The sequence below is a fragment of the Oncorhynchus mykiss genome, chromosome 9, assembly GCF_057628025.1.
Source record: "Oncorhynchus mykiss isolate SJ-2025 chromosome 9, ASM5762802v1, whole genome shotgun sequence".
NCBI classification, from domain to species: Eukaryota; Metazoa; Chordata; class Actinopteri; order Salmoniformes; family Salmonidae; genus Oncorhynchus; species Oncorhynchus mykiss.
In genome coordinates, this window is record NC_143030.1 from 42,155,011 (window position 1) to 42,171,445 (window position 16,435).

General features: G+C 43.7%; 1 protein-coding gene across 14 annotated transcripts in view; it reads left to right on the forward strand.

Annotated features, from left to right (window-relative positions):
* The window catches only part of iqsec1a (IQ motif and Sec7 domain ArfGEF 1a), a 187,335-nt gene that overhangs the window by 127,744 nt on the left and 43,156 nt on the right, over positions 1-16,435 (forward strand). For 2 of the 14 annotated variants that reach the window (XM_090184220.1, XM_090184230.1), the window contains exon 1: positions 2,942-3,420. The exons of 10 other annotated variants lie outside the window; for them this stretch is intronic. Coding sequence is in view for 2 of the 4 variants with exons in the window: in XM_021615552.3 (XP_021471227.3) it covers positions 11,249-11,262 (14 nt within the window). In the remaining 2 variants the exon portion in view is untranslated. Of the gene's footprint in view, positions 1-2,941; positions 3,421-10,958; positions 11,263-16,435 lie in introns of those variants that run through there. 2 more of the 14 variants (XM_021615552.3, XM_090184229.1) reach the window with 1 other exon arrangement.

Below are 16,435 nucleotides of genomic sequence, written 5' to 3' on the forward strand. Positions count from 1 at the left end.
GATAACATATGCACTATACATACACATGGATTTAGTACTGTAGATATGTGGTCGTGTTGGAGTAGGGGCCTGACGGCACACAGTGTGTTATGAATGTATTGTAATGTTTTTAAAATTGTATAAATTGCTTTGGCAGCAGCGAATGGGGAGCCAAAATAAATACAAATATTAACAAGTTGTGTTATTTATTATTTTGGGCATGAACTAACCCTAACGCTACACTGCTGAGTATAATCAGTTGACTAGCATGGTTTCAAAGCCTACTAGTTAATCTCCATGGATGGATCCCCACATCTTTAAATTAGTACCTGCCTCTGTGAGAAATTACAGTGTTGGGACTGTTGCATGTAAATAATAATTGAAGTGTACTGTTTATCCTTCTAGGGCATTTTATGCGTTAAGGCCAAATCAAACAAACAAGCAAACGAGCGTGTACACGCTGGAATAAGAATGCACCGTAGTGAATGACAGAAAACAGACGAGCCGTGAGCGTCAACGCCGTCAAAAGCGGCGTGCGCTTCAAATTAGAAAGCAAGTCTATTTTTCCTCACGTCTACGCGAAAGCAATGCTCGTTTGCGTTTCATTGGATTTGGCCTTCAGGCCTAAATCGTTCTTTGACAGTTATTAGGAAGTACTTCTTCTGTCAGCCTTTTCTGTTACCGTGACAACTGCGTGCAGTAGTTCCATCAGCGTTTGATGATGAGCGTGCACTGCTCACGTGCACTGCTCACGTGCACAGGTCCTCACCGTGGAGGGGCTTTTCTCAATGACAGTCATTCACATTTCCAACAAAGCCGTCTTGACACAGTGAGGCTTTTACATGTATTTCAACTGAACATGTTTTCGCAGTGGTTATTTTCTTTACTCTGTAGATATTTTTCTCAAGGGCCGAGTATTCCATAGGAAATTGGATATGTTATGGATGTTTCTGTCATCGTAGTTAAGTATAATGGGGACTTACTCCATCATTGCTCTGTCATCAAAATGACACTAAAGAAAGATCTTTAACAACTGTAGTGGGATTCATTGCCAAATATTTCAGTCAGAGACCGTAATTGGCTCAGAAACATGTCATTCTGTCTCTCATTCCCCTGTCTTGGTATTGGACTTGGAAATCAAACCATTTCTCTCTATACAGTACTGTTACTGTCAGCTTCACAATCCCCAAATGAGCTCCCCAGAGAGAGAATCTTATTCCTCCGCTCACTCCTGCTCATCCCCAAACACACTATATATATTCTCCATCTTCTCTTTCTCGCTCACATTCTCCTTCATTAAGTGCAGTCGCTATTTTTACTCACTCACTTGTCAAATGAAATCACAGAATGGTTTTGGTACTGAATTGCTGTGCACTGGCTCCATCTGTTGGTGAGAACATTTTTACGAAAGAGGACCGGAGTCCCCATCCACAGCTTAAAATGTTCCCAAACCAAGTCCCTTCATACAGTAGCTCTTAAGTCTCCACCCATACAGTTGCTTTGGTGTTTAGTTGTAGTAAGTGAAGGAGAGATGCACAGCCCTTTATCTGTCTTGGCTAACTAACAAGACAGATAAACTAACTAACTCCCAGACAACAACAAAAAAACGAGATGACAAGTATGCCACTGTGAACTCCCCAAGGGCAGAGACCTGAGAAATGAAAGGATGTGGGATGTCTTTACCCTAACAAACAACTAGACAAGTATTCCACTCTGTTAACTATTTGAGGACAGAGAAATAAGAGATGAGGGGATGTGGGGAGCCGTTGGCTTGTGTGTATTCCCTCAGAGTATTCTTCAGCTCTCTACTCTCCCCTCTCTCTCTCTCTCTGTCTCTCTCTCTCTCTCTATGTCTCTCTCTCTCTCTCTCGCTCTCTCTCTCTCGCTCTCTCTCTCGCTCTCTCTCGCTCTCTCTCTCTCTATGTCTCTCTCTCTCTCTCTCGCTCTCGCTCTCGCTCTCTCTCTCTCTGTCTCTCTCTCTCGCTCTCTCTCTCTCTCTCGCTCTCTCTCTCCACCTGGCGTCTCTCCAGCGGTTCCTCCATCTGATTACTGCTTGTCTCTATAGAGATCTATAACTAACGTTTACTTACTATTGTTCAGAGAAAGTGGGGGTTGCCTGCTGGGAGCAGAAAGAGAAAAACCGCAGCATTATACTGTAAGGCAGCCGTGTTGGAAGAAATATGATATGAATATGATGTTCTAGACCCAGGTTAATGCTGGGTTGAAATTGACGTAGATGAGTTTAGAGCCATTCGATTTGACATGTATCTAGTAGCTGACGCAGTTACGCAACATTTGATTCTGGGTTTCCAAGATTGCTTCATACAAATACAAAAAAAATAACATTTTACAGCACAGCTATTTTACAATAGGTAAATCCTGTGGTAACTGGAATCTGGACTAACGGAGCCTTCCATGGAGAGAGCTGTTTCTATTGTGCTCCACAAGGTGCTGACAGACACAGTGTTGTGGTCTCTGGCCCAGCATAGAGTCAGAGGACTGGGCTAGGGAGCTTTAGCGAGGCCTTTACAGGACACAAGGCCCAGAGGAAAGACGGGGAGGTGGAGGTTTCCTGGAAGGCGGATGATACTGACAACGTTTTCCGCTAGCGATGTCCATGGTTTCCGTTTCAGATTATACAATCGCATGCAGGGATTAGTTTTTCCTTTGCATTCATACGCTACAGAAGTGGTTTGAGTCAAACCAGTTAAGATTGAAATATAATGCTTATTTTATAAGCCAATATAGATTGCAATACATTATTTAGTATGAGGAGTCAGTCTAGATTCAGTCAGTATAAATTTATAATACAGTTGTTTCAGAGTGTTGTCTGACAAAGATCAGATTTCCCCTCTGGTCCTGTAATGTGTAGTGGAGAAAGAGCGCGAGAGAGGCATGGAAACAGTGTTGCAACAAACTGATTCTGGACAGACACGTCCCCAATGTGCCCGAGATCAATGCCACAGCTGAATGAATGCACTGAAAGAGAGAGAGGGATGAAGGGGAGAGATAAAACAGCTGAGTGTATGAGAGAAAGATGGTGGTATGAAAGTAGACTGAGAAAGAGAGAGAAGACAAGATTGACAGAGCAGCTGAGAGAGCGAGAGCGAGCGAGAGCGGTTAGGGGGAGGGCGCAGGGAGAGACTCTCCTTTTCATTGACATTCAAGGGAATGTGCTGATGACTAAAGAATAAATCAGTCCGATAGAGGTTCCTGCCTGGTGCTCCATGTCTCTTAACCCCAGGCAGCCTACACTACAGCACTATATCCCACCTCTATCCACCTCTCCTCTGCTAGCTTAGCAGCCTGTTTATCGACCTCAGCTCTACGTAGATCAACGAGCCTGCCTTATAGTGCAGGGGCTCTCAGCTCCACCTGAACTCTCTCTGTCTCTGTCTCCTCGACACTCGACACAGAGGTGGCAGATATATGAAGGCTCAGGTAGGTGGGCACATGTCTGTCTGTTGCTGTCAGTGTGTGTTTGATGGTTGCTTGCAGTACCTACCTGGCTGCAGTAGTGGGGTATAAGCGGTGTCCGTGTGTGGCAGTGAGGAGGGATGCAGACAATGGATCCAGAGCTGCAGCTGAGAGCAGAGGCTGCCATGTCAATGGATCGAACGGTACGCCGGAGTGCCGGCTCCACTTCTCTGCTCTGTAGTCTGATGTCATGGTCACGCTGATGCATGTCCCCTGGAGGTAGAGAAGAGAGCGGGAGAAAAAGATAGAGGGGGAGAGAAGTTTTGTGTGTATGTGCATACGTTTATTTAACATAAGTGTGTGTTCTTGTCTGAACAGAGATGGTTTGTGAGGACATGTTTGGCCCTGTAGATCTGTGGCTATTCTGTCCTTTGCTGTCTCTCTTTCTGTAGACCAGGTAAGGGCAACTGGTGGCCGGCAGGCAACTCCCCCCCACACCCCTTTTGTTGGCCGGTGGACCAATTTCACCCCCCAAAAATAAATGCGATATACGGTGGCAAGAAAAAGTATATGAACTTTTGGAATTACCTGGATTTCTGCATGAATTGGTCATAACATTTGATCTGATCTTCGTCTAAGTCACAACAATAGACACACAGCCTGCTTAAACTAATAACACACAAACAATTCATGTTTTTATTGAACACACCGTCTAAACATTCACAGTGTAGGGTGGGGAAAGTATGTGAACCCTTGGATTTAATAACTGGTTGACCCTCCTTTGGCAGAAATAAACTCAACCAAACTTTTTTTTCCCTTTAGTTGCGGATCAGACCTGTACAACAGTCAGGAGGAATTTTACAAAACTGTTTCAGTTCAGCAATATTCTTAGGATGTCTGGTGTGAACCGCTCTCGGTCATGCTACAGCATTTTAAATCGGGTTGAGGTCAGGACTCTGACTGGGCCACTCCAGAAGGCATATTTTCTTCTGTTGAAACAATTCTGTTGTTGATTTACTTCTGTGTTTTGGGTCGTTGTCCTGTTGCATCACCCAACTTCTGTTGAGCTTCAATTGGTGGACAGATAGCCTTACATTCTCCTGCAAAACATCTTGATAAACTTGGGAATTCATTGTTCTTTCGATGATAGGAAGCCGTCCAGGCCCTGAGGCAGCAAAGCAGCCCCATACCATGATCCTCCCTCCACCATACTTTACAGTTGGGATGAGGTTTTTATGTTGGTGTGCTGTGCCTTTTTTTCTCCACACATAGTGTTGTGTGTTCCTTCCAAACAACTCAACTGTAGTTTCATCTGTCCACAGAATATTTTGCCAGAAGCGCTGTGGAACATCCAGGTGCTCTTTTGCGAACTTCAGACAGCAATGGCTTCTTCCGTGGTGTCCTCCCATTAACACCATTCTTGTTTAGTGTTTTATCGTAGACTCGTCAACAGAGATGTTAGCATGTTCCACAGATGTATGTAAGTCTTTAGCTGACATTCTAGGATTCTTCTTAAGCTCATTGAGCATTCTGTGCTGTGCTCTTGCAGTCAACTCTGCAGGACGGCCACTCCTAGGGAGAGTAGCAACAGTGCTGAACTTTCTCCATTTATAGACAACTTGTCTTACTGTGGACTGATGAACATCAAGGCTTTTAGAAATACTTTTGTAACCTTTTCCAGCTTTATGCAAGTCAATAATTCTTAATCTTAGGTCTTCTGAGGTCTATTTTGTTCCAGGCATGGTTCACATCGTTCAATGCTTCTTGTGAATAGTGTTTTTTTTTTTTAATAGGGCAGGACAGCTTTAACCAACATCTCTAATCTCGTCTCATTGATTGGACTCTAGGTTAGTGGACTCCTGACTCCAATTAGCTTTTGAAAAAGTAATTAGCCTAGGGGTTCACATACTTTTTCCAACCTACACTGTGAATGTTTAAATTATGTATTCAATATAGACAAGAAAAATACAATAAGTTGTGTTATTAGTTTAAGCACACTGTGTTTGTCTATTTTTGTGACTAAGATGAAGATCAGATCGAATTGTATGACTCATTTATGTAGGAAAGCAGGTGATTCCAAAGGGTTCACATACCTTTTCTTGCCACTGTGTGTATGTATATACAGTACCAGTCAAAAGTTTGGACACAGCTACTCATTGAAGGGTTTTTCTTTATTTGTACTTTTTTTTCTACGTTGTAGAATAGTAGTGAAGATATCACAACTATGAAATAACACACAAGGAATCATGTAGTAACAAAAAAAGTGTTCAACAAATAAAAATATTCTTCAAAGTAGCCACCCTTTGCCTCTGACAGCTTTGCACACTCTTGGCATTCTCTCAACCAGCTTCACCTTGAATGCTTTTCCAACAGTTCCCACATGCTGAGCACTTGACTGCTTTTCCTTCACTCTGCGGTCCAACTCATCCCAAACCATCTCATTTGGGTTGAGGTCGGGTGATTGTGGAGGCCAGGTCATCTGATGCAGCACTCCATCACTCTCCTCCTTGGTCAAATAGCCCTTACACAGCCTGGAGGAGTGTTGGGTCATTGTCCTGTTAAAAAACAAATGATAGTCCCACTAAGCGCAAACCAGGTTGGATGTGTATCACTGCAGAATGCAGTGGTAGCCATGCTGGTTGTGTGCCTTGAATTCTAAATAAATCACAGAGAGTGTCCCCAGCAAAGCACCCCCACACCATAACACCACCTCCCCCATGCTTCACGGTGGGAACCACACATGCAGAGATCATCCGTTCACCTACTCTGCGTCTCACATAGACATAGCGGTTAGAACCAAAAATCTCGAATTTGAAATCATCAGACAGATCAATGGACAGATTTCCACCGGTCTAATGTCCATTGCTCATGTTTCTTGGCCAAAGCAAGTCTCTTCTTATTATTGGTGTCCTTTAGTAGTGTTTTCTTTGCATCAATTTGTGCATGAAGGCCTGATTCACACAGTCTCTTCTGAACAGTTTATGTTGAGATGTGTCTGTTACTTGAACTCTTTCATTCTTGTGGCAGTCCTCATGAGAGCCTGTTTCATTATAGCGCTTGGTGGTTTTTGCGACTGCACTTGAAGAAACTTTCAAAGTTTTAGAAATGTTCCGGATTGACTGAGCTTCATTTCTTTGTAACGATTTACTGCCGTTCTCTTTGCGAGACACTGTGGCCCCTCATGAGTTCTGTTTTTTTTTTTGTGGCCCCCACCCCTATCAAAGTTTCCCATCCCTGCTGTAGACCAATTGTTGTTCCCTCCTGTCCTATCTATGCTGGATCTTCCTTCCTGTCCTGTCTATGATGGAGCAGAGCAGCCATGTCTCCCCAGCCAGCCCAGCTCTCCCCTCTGACTCACGGCAGAGCTCCAGGGTGATTCATCTTGATCAGCACCCGGCAGCACCCTATTAGCATATTTTCAATTAAACCTGTAGCGGACAGGATGGGACCCTCTGACTGCACATCGATTCTTCCTCAATTGTTCCTGCAAATGCAAGCGAGGCAGTGTTGGTTATAACAGACCCCTGCCTGTTTTTCGCCGTTCACTCAGAACTACTGATCTGCAGTCATTTGAGCTGTTTACAAAATGGATGGCTTTACCAGAGCAAATGAAACGCACAGAGCTGTGAGTGGTCTCTCTCTCTCAGTCATATGGCAGAATGGAGGTTGGGGAAACTACAGTACTGTATGTGTGGATTGTTTCCATACCGCGTTGTGTACTTCCCTCCCTTAATAGCCACCCCTCCTCCCTCGTTCTCTCACTCGATCTTGCTCTCTCTCGCTCTATCCCATCAAGACATTCTTTGTTGTTTTGTTGTCTTTTGTTTTTCTGCTAGAGATCCTAATGAGACACGGAGTTCCCCTCAGGATCATTAGTCAGAATTCAGAGTTCTGAATCCCAGGTGTTTTCTCCACATTCCGTTGTATGTTTATCCACTGACTAAAATGTACCACTAAATAAAGATGTTGGAAATGACAGTGCACAACACTGTTCTCTGCTCTGTATTCAGCATGGTGTCTGCCTCTATAAAATATGATTTACCTCAAGATCAACCCTCTGCTTAAAACAACTGAACCTTGTGACTGCACAAGTCAATGTTAACATACTTAACCTCCAGACCGATAAAGGGGACTTGTCACCCTCACACTGGCCCTCCTGTTCAGCTCTCCTGGCAGTAAAGACTGGGCTCTCAGCTCTGTGGTTCTGCTATGCGTCTATAGTACACGTGTGTGGATTGGAAAGGGTAATATCCTGGTTGTCAGGGAGGCTGGTGTGAAAGCACACCCGAGCTGTGCCTGTGTGGTTTCTGTGTACCAGCTTAGTTTCTCCTCTCCTTTAGCTCTGGCTAGCGTCGCCATGGAGAGAGTAAACATCTGTTTTGGGGGGTATCAGACTGTTTCTTAATTTAATTTTTTTTTTTTACAAAAAGAGGAATCTAAAAATGCACTGGGTGAGGTTTATTTCCAATTGCAGACCTTCCTATCTAAAACAGAACTTACACATCCGAAGGTTGAAGAGGATCCTTTTGGCACAAACATAATACCTTTTTGATTTGGACTGCCTCTACCAAAGTCCGAACAGCCCATCCTTTGTTTCAAAACTAACATGAAATCTAAGACAGGAGAATAACAAGCGTTTGACAAGGACAAGGAGATAAAGGAGAAAGTGTCATGAAGAAAGTCATGTAATCTCTGTTTCCACAGTAGATACTAAGGTTGTACATTGTGAGAAAACGGACTTCGCCATTAGAGAAAACACTCTCTGAAATGGCCCCTGTTGGTTTATGTCACTCACAGATTACATGTAGGAGTGTCTGGTGCTATTTTGTGTGGTATCACAGTGGGAATAACTTGTGGAAAAAGCTACTTTTTCCGAGTGGCACCTCAGCTTTGGAAGAAGGTCATTGGATTAGAATGACTGGGTATCTTTGATGACCGAATTCAGTTTGGGTTGTATAGTAGTAGCCACTTTAACTTAAGAGACTGGTTGATTATTTTAAATGTACTCACAGTTAAAGTTAGCCTCGTACGAACCATCTTGATCTTGCGAGCTCACATTCTGTAGCGAAACAGAATGTGCCCTCATGAGATCAGGATGGTTCGTACGAGATCAGGATGGTTCGTACGAGATCAGGATGGTTCGCATGAGATCAGGGAGCAGGGGTCATTCAGACTGCGGATGAGGCCCGCTACCCTTGAATTGACCTGAGTATTATCCTCGGGTTATCCTGTAGGCTGGGAGAACTGGGCCTGGGGGCTTCTAATGAGTCATTTCGAGGCTACGGGTCAACAGACCCTGCAGCCCACGAATACCAGGGATGTCATGCCGTCATTAAAGCAGTAAGCCTTATGGAGCATATATCACACTGCCCAGGATAAGGCCGAGACAGCGGACAGATTGACACCGGCTATAATTCATTTCTCCGTAATGACTGTCATTTTTGTAATTCATTCTGCAGGACCTAATTGGGGTTGGAGTGTTTTGAGCTGAGCTGTATGTTGATGTATTGTGGGTGTGTGAATGTTGTGTGGTTTTTCTCGCTCCATTCCAAACAAATGGCTTCCATCCCTATCGACTTTCAATAGGATGTCTGATGAGATCCAGGATATTGTGGCTCTGAATGGATTTAATGGACACAAAACAAAGTTAGTCCTGTGTCTTTTGTTGTTGGTAATTGTAAATGAATCCATGTGTCCTGCATAGGACTATCCCCCCTTCTAGTGAATACCTTGGCACTATCTCAAACTGAGGTGTCAGGGCTGCCGAAACATAAAACGTGGTGCTTTATATTTAATTTATTAGAAACATTGCCACTCCCTGCCTGTGGCATGGCACGGGTCTTGACATGCAGTTCTCACAAACTTATAAAAAGAGGGCTATCCTTCCTGTCAGCTTGAAGGGTTTTTGTCAATATATAGAGACAGTAGATGTGCTGACTTGCACACTTCCAGGACTTGCTGGAAATGAAGTATGAATGGAATGTGCACACTCAGGATATCTGGTTCCACTGGAATGTGTCGACGTGAATACATTTCTTGACACTTGTGACCTGCAGAAAAGTTTGCTTAGTTGCTCATATTCACATTAGGAGGGGGGGGGGGAGCATTTAGTGAGAGCAAAATAATAAAATGTATGACTGGTTAAATCTTAGTTAGTCACCCCCCCCCCCCTTAAAGGACACTTTGTATCCACGTTGTTTTACCTAGTGACCTATATTCTGTGTCCATTGCTACATACGACAGACCCAAGGCTTTACAAGTGGAGGAATTTCAGCAGAGGCTAGGGACAAAAGTAATGAATAATTGATCTTCTAATTTCCCCTTCATTGTTGAGATGCTTTCAAGCAAACATTTTAGTTAATATTTAAATACTAATGATCCAGGTCCATTTGCAGTTGGGGGGGAAAAAAATGCAAACGTCCCAGGTTACCATCTCCAGTAAACTGATAGGCCTACGCTGACAGTTTTCAGAGGTACGTTGTGTGATAGGGGTTTGGATTTGGTTGTTGTTTTCCACTCAGATTTGCAGAGTTTTAGAAAAGAGAAGACGCTAGAAACTGGGCAGGATTTCCTTTCGTTAACAAATTTTGAGGACCTGACATTGCAGTTTCCCCAAACACCAACACACTGCTTTCAGGGGTCAAACTATAGCTATCTGGCTGTCCAATGGAAGCCTGTCCTTAAGTCTATAGTTCAGTTACATACTACTCTAGTGTTTGTTACAGTATCATTATATGAGGGCCTGCTGGACACCTTTTGGGATCCCCACTCATACATTCAACACTTTTATCCAGGGTGACTTAAAGGAGCAATTAGGGTTAAGTGCCTTGCTCAAGGGCACATCAACAGATTTTTCACCTAGTTGGCTCTGGGATTTGAACAGCAACGCTCTGTGGCTTGTATGAGTCTCTTTTAACAGCTGTGTGTCCAACGGCACTATAGGATAACCTAGAAGCCTGGCAGGCAAGGTTAATATTGTGTGGAAGATTTTCCCTTTTTCTTCAAGTTGAGATCTAACTGTACATCCCAAATCACTGTGATATAGTGTTCCTTATCTCAGCCTTCCCGTCCTTTGCACGACATTAAGTGATTATGTCACTCAGAGCTAATCACCTTCTCGGTCATTAACTTGACAAGCCCCGTGGCTGCAGTCACTCCTACAGCTGGCCTAAATCATTTAATACAAAGCGCTTTCTCCAAAAACAACTTTATGGGAAATGAAATATTGTACTACTGTCTACAGCCAAATGAGGAGGTCGTTAATGTGAAATATCATCAGTGTTCTCACTTTCAGAAGGAGCACAAAGTAGGAGAGCGAAATTAAAAAGTAATTCCGCACAGCTCTCATACTCTCAACCTTTGCCCGTGTCAACTTTATCTGTGTCATTTCTTTCTCTTAAAGAAACCTGTGTAATATACAGTATATTATTTGCCGCAGGTCTTTGACAGTATGACACGTCCTCTAGCCTCGCCACAGGGCAGGCCCTGTTTTTCTCTGTCTGTATTTTCCCCTAATCAAACATGGAAAATGTATGATGCAGCGGGCGGCATGAGAAAGGCTTGCTTTATGCCCTGTGCCAACACAAACAATGGTCAGCGCCAGTGCAGACGGCCGGACAGGGAGGTGCTCCTCTAGGGCTCAATAGCCCCAGTGTCTCTGGCCAGGGGGCTGGGATGTTACAGAGACACTGTGGTCACTGCCAGGGTAGCGCAGGGGAGCACACAGTGGGATATCAGATCTAGCAGACCTCCAGCAGAAGCCCAGGGCTGAGGGAGCAGGCTACAGAGAGCAGGAGAGGGAGAGAACAGGAGACACAACACAGAGGGAAGGTCTGGAGAAGTGATTAGCTGGATGTGGTTTGGAAGGTGAGTGAGTGAGGGGGAATGTGAGGGTGGCTCTCTTTCTCGCTTACTCTTTTCCACCTCCTTGTAATACTTACATGGTGCGGACATACTTCAACAACAACAAAAATTCACCTTGTGACTATCTGATCACTGATGCGATTAACCAATAGTGCAGGCAGATTAAACCGACAACAGCTGTTATTGTGGGCCGTACAGTCAATTTGCACAAATCAACAGCATCATTCGATTTCACTTTGCTTTTGTGTCTCTAATTTGATTGCATAGACAGGCGTGCTTGTCGATGGCCCAAAACAAACACAGGCCAGTTATTATATCAAGAGCTTTTCTACTCACACAGTTTGCGCTTGGAGGACAGATATCAGGTTTCAATCTATTTCTGGGACCGTCAGAAGCAGACAGTTTTTACCCTCTGATATATCAAAGCCGTTGAAAATCCTTTTAGGAAACAGACAAAGGAAGGAGAGCCGAGGGAGGTGTCTTTTTACAACGTTTGGCCTTCGCTTTACGGACGGGGAGTCTGTCTGATGATGGATTGGTCACCATGGTGCAGTTTGACCAGGAAGCAGATGTCAACTCAAAGCTGTAGTTGGGTTCTAAGGGTCCCACAATGTTTGACTGCTGAAGGAGAGTTAGGGAGTTCTCAGTTTTATCCAGTAGATTAGAAGTGTTTGAAATGTACTGTTTTATTGTTGTGACATACAGTAATAATGCAACTGTACTTCTATTTTTCCAGTACCAGAAAACGATGAGACACAGTTTGATCATGTTTAGAAATTGAAACCGTGCAGGCCTGCCAGATACTGCTTTGGTATTTTGATGTTTTGATGAAATTCAACATGTATTTATTTTTAAATAAGCATCAAGCATTCTGTGAACTATAAGTCAATTGACCGTCTTAACATGCCGCATGACACAAACGCCTCTATGCACTGCTTCAAATAGAACCGTCTTAACTCACGAGCAAAAGCAGGTCAGTGTCTGATTCCATCCTGTGGATCTTTGAATAACTCCATCTCCTTGATTCCACCCTCCCTCCCTCCTCCCGCCATTGTCACAGAGATGCCTGACCTCCTTGTCCTATGACTTCATGATCATAGCTCAGCTCTCCCTCAGGGTCGCTGTGTGTGTGGCTGTTTATACATATGCCTCTATGCACTTACTATGCCTCTATGCACTGCCTTGCTATGTTGTTGTATTAGGTCTCTTCGTGTAGTGTTGTGTTGTCTCTCTTGTTGTGATGTGTGTTTTGTCCTATATTTATATTGTATTTATTTTTAATCCCAGGCCCCCGTCCCTGTAGGAGACCTTTTGCCTTTTGGTAGGGCGTCATTGTAAATAAGAATTTGTTCTTAACTGACTTGCCTAGTTAAATGAAGGTTAAATACATAAATAAAAAATGATAGGAAGATAACAGAAATTGCTGCAATAACATCTCTGGCCAGAAGGTGGCCCTATCACTCTGGACCAGGGATGCTCAACTGGCGGGCCCCACCCCCATCAAAGTGTCATGCACTCTGTGTAGCTAGCCCTTAACCACGGATCTAGGATCCGATTACTCTACCCCAATCCTAATTTAGCCATTAGGGCGATGAAAACATATCTGTCCCTGCGCAAGTGGTTAGGGATAATTCTGTGTCATGCACTCCAGTTGCCATTCTGTGTATTTATATTCTTCGTGGTCACTCACGTTGGGGGTAATCTGAGCACAGTTCTGTATGTAATGGCCGACCATTAGGGATACTCTTAACTGTAATGGCAATACTCTAACTGAGCCTAGTAATGTGTCATAGCTCCTTGTTGTGCCCTACAAGTAGGTCCATTTCAATGGAATTTCATCACTGAGCATTAGACAAAAAACATTCTTCTACTAGGTAAAAATCTGACAAGGTAAAAATCTGTCGTTCTGCCTCTGACCAAGGCAGTTAAATTCTCATTGCAAATAAGAATTTGTTCTTAACTGACTTGCCTAGTTAAATAAAGGTTAATAAAAAAAACAAGTACCAGCATTCTCTGGGTAGAGGTGGTGGTGAATTGTTAATTTCCCTGACAGTGTGTTTACCACAGTGTCACCTCCATTCTCACATGGCTCTATTTTTAGCACAGCAGCACTGTGCTGAAGCATGGTTCTGTACAGGGGCGGGGCTTGAAGAGACTACAGTGAAATATGAGACCTGGTAAAGAGGACTGGAGGCAAAACATTTATTCATGGTCAAACACAGCTCCAGTCCGTTCCCAATAACACAGGGAAAATGTTTTTACATTTTTTGATACAATCTTAATCAAAATGATTCACAGCTGTAATGGCTGCCAAAGGTGCTTCCACCGAGTGTTAACTCTGGGGTGTAAAAGACATACGCAATCAATACATGCTTATTTCGTATTCATTTGGAAAATGTTCTTTCACTTTTATAATGTTGAGTAGGTTGTAGAGATCGGAAGGGGGAAAATATCCAATGTTACACATATTTTCGCTGACATTTTAAGGGCAACGCCTGGTGCTGTAGGTGTCCTGGAGGACAGGCCGTGTGCACCTAATGGTGCGTTTGGCTGAGCGTGTCACCTCCTTAGCGCCTTGTGGTCAGCGGCAGTGGAGTGGCCATCTAGGCTGTGATGTAGCCAGTCACTAGGCTCTCGATGGTGCTCCTGTAGAACACTGCGAGGGCCCTCGGGGACAGGCCAAATTGAATCAGCCTCCTGAGGTTGAAGAGTTGCTGTCGTGCCTTCTTCTTCACCACATTGTCCGTGTTTGACCATTTCAGCTCCTTTTTTGAGAACTTTTTCACCATCTCTACAGTGGCTCCGTGGATGAGGATGGGGGCGGACCCAGCCTAGTTCAAGTCCACAATCAGCTCCTTTGTTTTGCTGACGTTGAGGGAGAGGTTGTTTACCTGGAAACACACCGCCAAAGTGCCTACCTCCTCGCCTTAGGCCGTCTCGTCGATGTTGGTAATTAGGTCTACTACTGTCGTGTCGTCAGTGAACTTGATGGAGTTTGAGCTGGGGGGGTGGGGGGGTGGTGATGTGGTCTTTGTGGACATCTTGAAGCAGGTTGGGATAATATTGAGAGAGATATTGAAAATGTCTGAAAACATAACAGCTAGCTGTTTGAATGACTTACATACAGTTGAAAAGTTTACATACACCTCAGCCAAATACATTTAAACTTAGGTTTTCACAATTCCTGACATTGAATACTAGTAAAAATTCCCTGTCTTAGGTCAGTTAGGATCATCACTTTATTTTAAGAATGTGAAATGTCAGAATAATAGTAGAGCATGATTTATTTCAGCTTTTATTTCTTTCATCACATTCCCAGTGGGTCAGAAGTTTACATACACTCAAATAGTATTTGGTAGCATTGCCTTTAAATTGTGTAACTTGGGTTATTTGTCCCATTCCTCCTGACAGAGCTGGTGTAACTCAGTCAGGTTTGTAGGCCTCCCTGCTCGCACATACTTTTTCAGTTCTACCCACAAATTTTCTATAAGATTGAGGTCAGGGCTTTGTGATGGCCACTCCAATACCTTGACTTTGTTGTCCTTAAGCCATTTTGCCTTTGGAAGTATGCTTGGGGTCATTGTCCATTTGGAAGACCCATTTGCGACCAAGCTTTAACTTCCTGACTGATGTCTTGAGATGTTGCTTCAATATATCCACGTAATTTTCCGTCCTCGTGATGCCATCTATTTTGTGAAGTGCACCAGTCCCTCCTGCAGCAAAGCACCCCCACAACATGATGCTGCCATCCTCGTGCTTCACAGTTGGGATGGTGTTCTTCGGCCTCCAAACATTTTTGTTTCATCAGACCAGAGGAAATTTCTCCAAAAAGTGCCATCTTTTGCCCCATGTGCAGTTGCAAACCGTAGTCTGGGTTTTATATGGCGGTTTTGGAGCAGTGGCTTCTTCCTTGCTGAGCGGCCTTTCAGGTTATGTCGATATATAGGACTCGTTTTTACTGTGGATATAGATACTTTTGTACTCATTTCCTCCAGCATCTTCACAAGATCCTTTGCTGTTGTTGTGATTTCTTTTGATCTTCCCATGATGTCAAGCAAAGAGGCACTGAATTTGAAGGTAGGCCTTGAAATACATCCACAGTTACACCTCCAATTGACTCAAATGATGTCAATTAGCCTATCAGAAGTTTCTAAAGCCATGACATAATTTTCTTGAATTTTCCAAGCTGTTTAAAGGCACAGTCAACTTAGTGTATGTAAACGTCTGACCCACTGGAATTGTGACAGTGAAATAATCTGTCTGTAAACAATTGTTGGAAAAATGACTTGTGTCATGCACAAAGTAGATGTCCTAACCGACTTGCCAAAACTATAGTTTGTTAACAACAAATTTGTGGAGTGGTTGAAAAATGAGTTTTAATGACTCCAACCTAAGTGTATGTAAACTTATGACTTCAACTGTACATCCTCCATGGAGAACGTAAGGGCATAGCCCTCCTTGTCCTCGGGGGCTCTCCTCGGCAGCTCAGAGTAGTTTGCTGGAATTTTGAGAAAAAGGTGTTAACTCATCCTGTAGGGCTGCATTGCTGTCCAGAATGTGACTGGCGTTCTTTTTATAATCCGTGATCATTAGAAGCCCCTGGCACATACGCCTCGTATCTGACCCGCTGAATTGCTCCTCCACTTTGTCCCTATACCTGTTTCTTGCCCTCTTCATGCTTCTACACCTGCATTGCTTGCTGTTTGGGGTTTTAGGCTGGGTTTCTGTATAGCACTTTGACATCAGCTGATGTAAGAAGGGCTTTATAAATACATTTCATTGATTGATTCATTGATCTGCGTAGGTTCTATTTGTACTGTTTAACTATACTCCTTCATTTTCCTGACAAGGCTGCCACGTGATCAAAACAGTTTTGGAGCATGGATTCTGATTGGTCAGACCAGCGTGGTACAGACCTGACCACTGAAACATCCCTCTGGAGTCTTTATTTGTAGGTGGGGAGGAGCAAAATGGAGTCATGGTCAGATTTGCCACGAGTAGGACGGGAGATGGCCTTATACTCGTGTCGAAAAGACGTGTGGCTGTGGTCCAGCGTAGAATCTGCATGAGTTGGTCTGAAAATGTGTTGATAGTAATTCGGGAGCACCATTTTCAAGTTACTTTTGTTAAAGTTCCACGCGGCAATGAACGCTGCCTCCTGCAATCCAGTGATGAG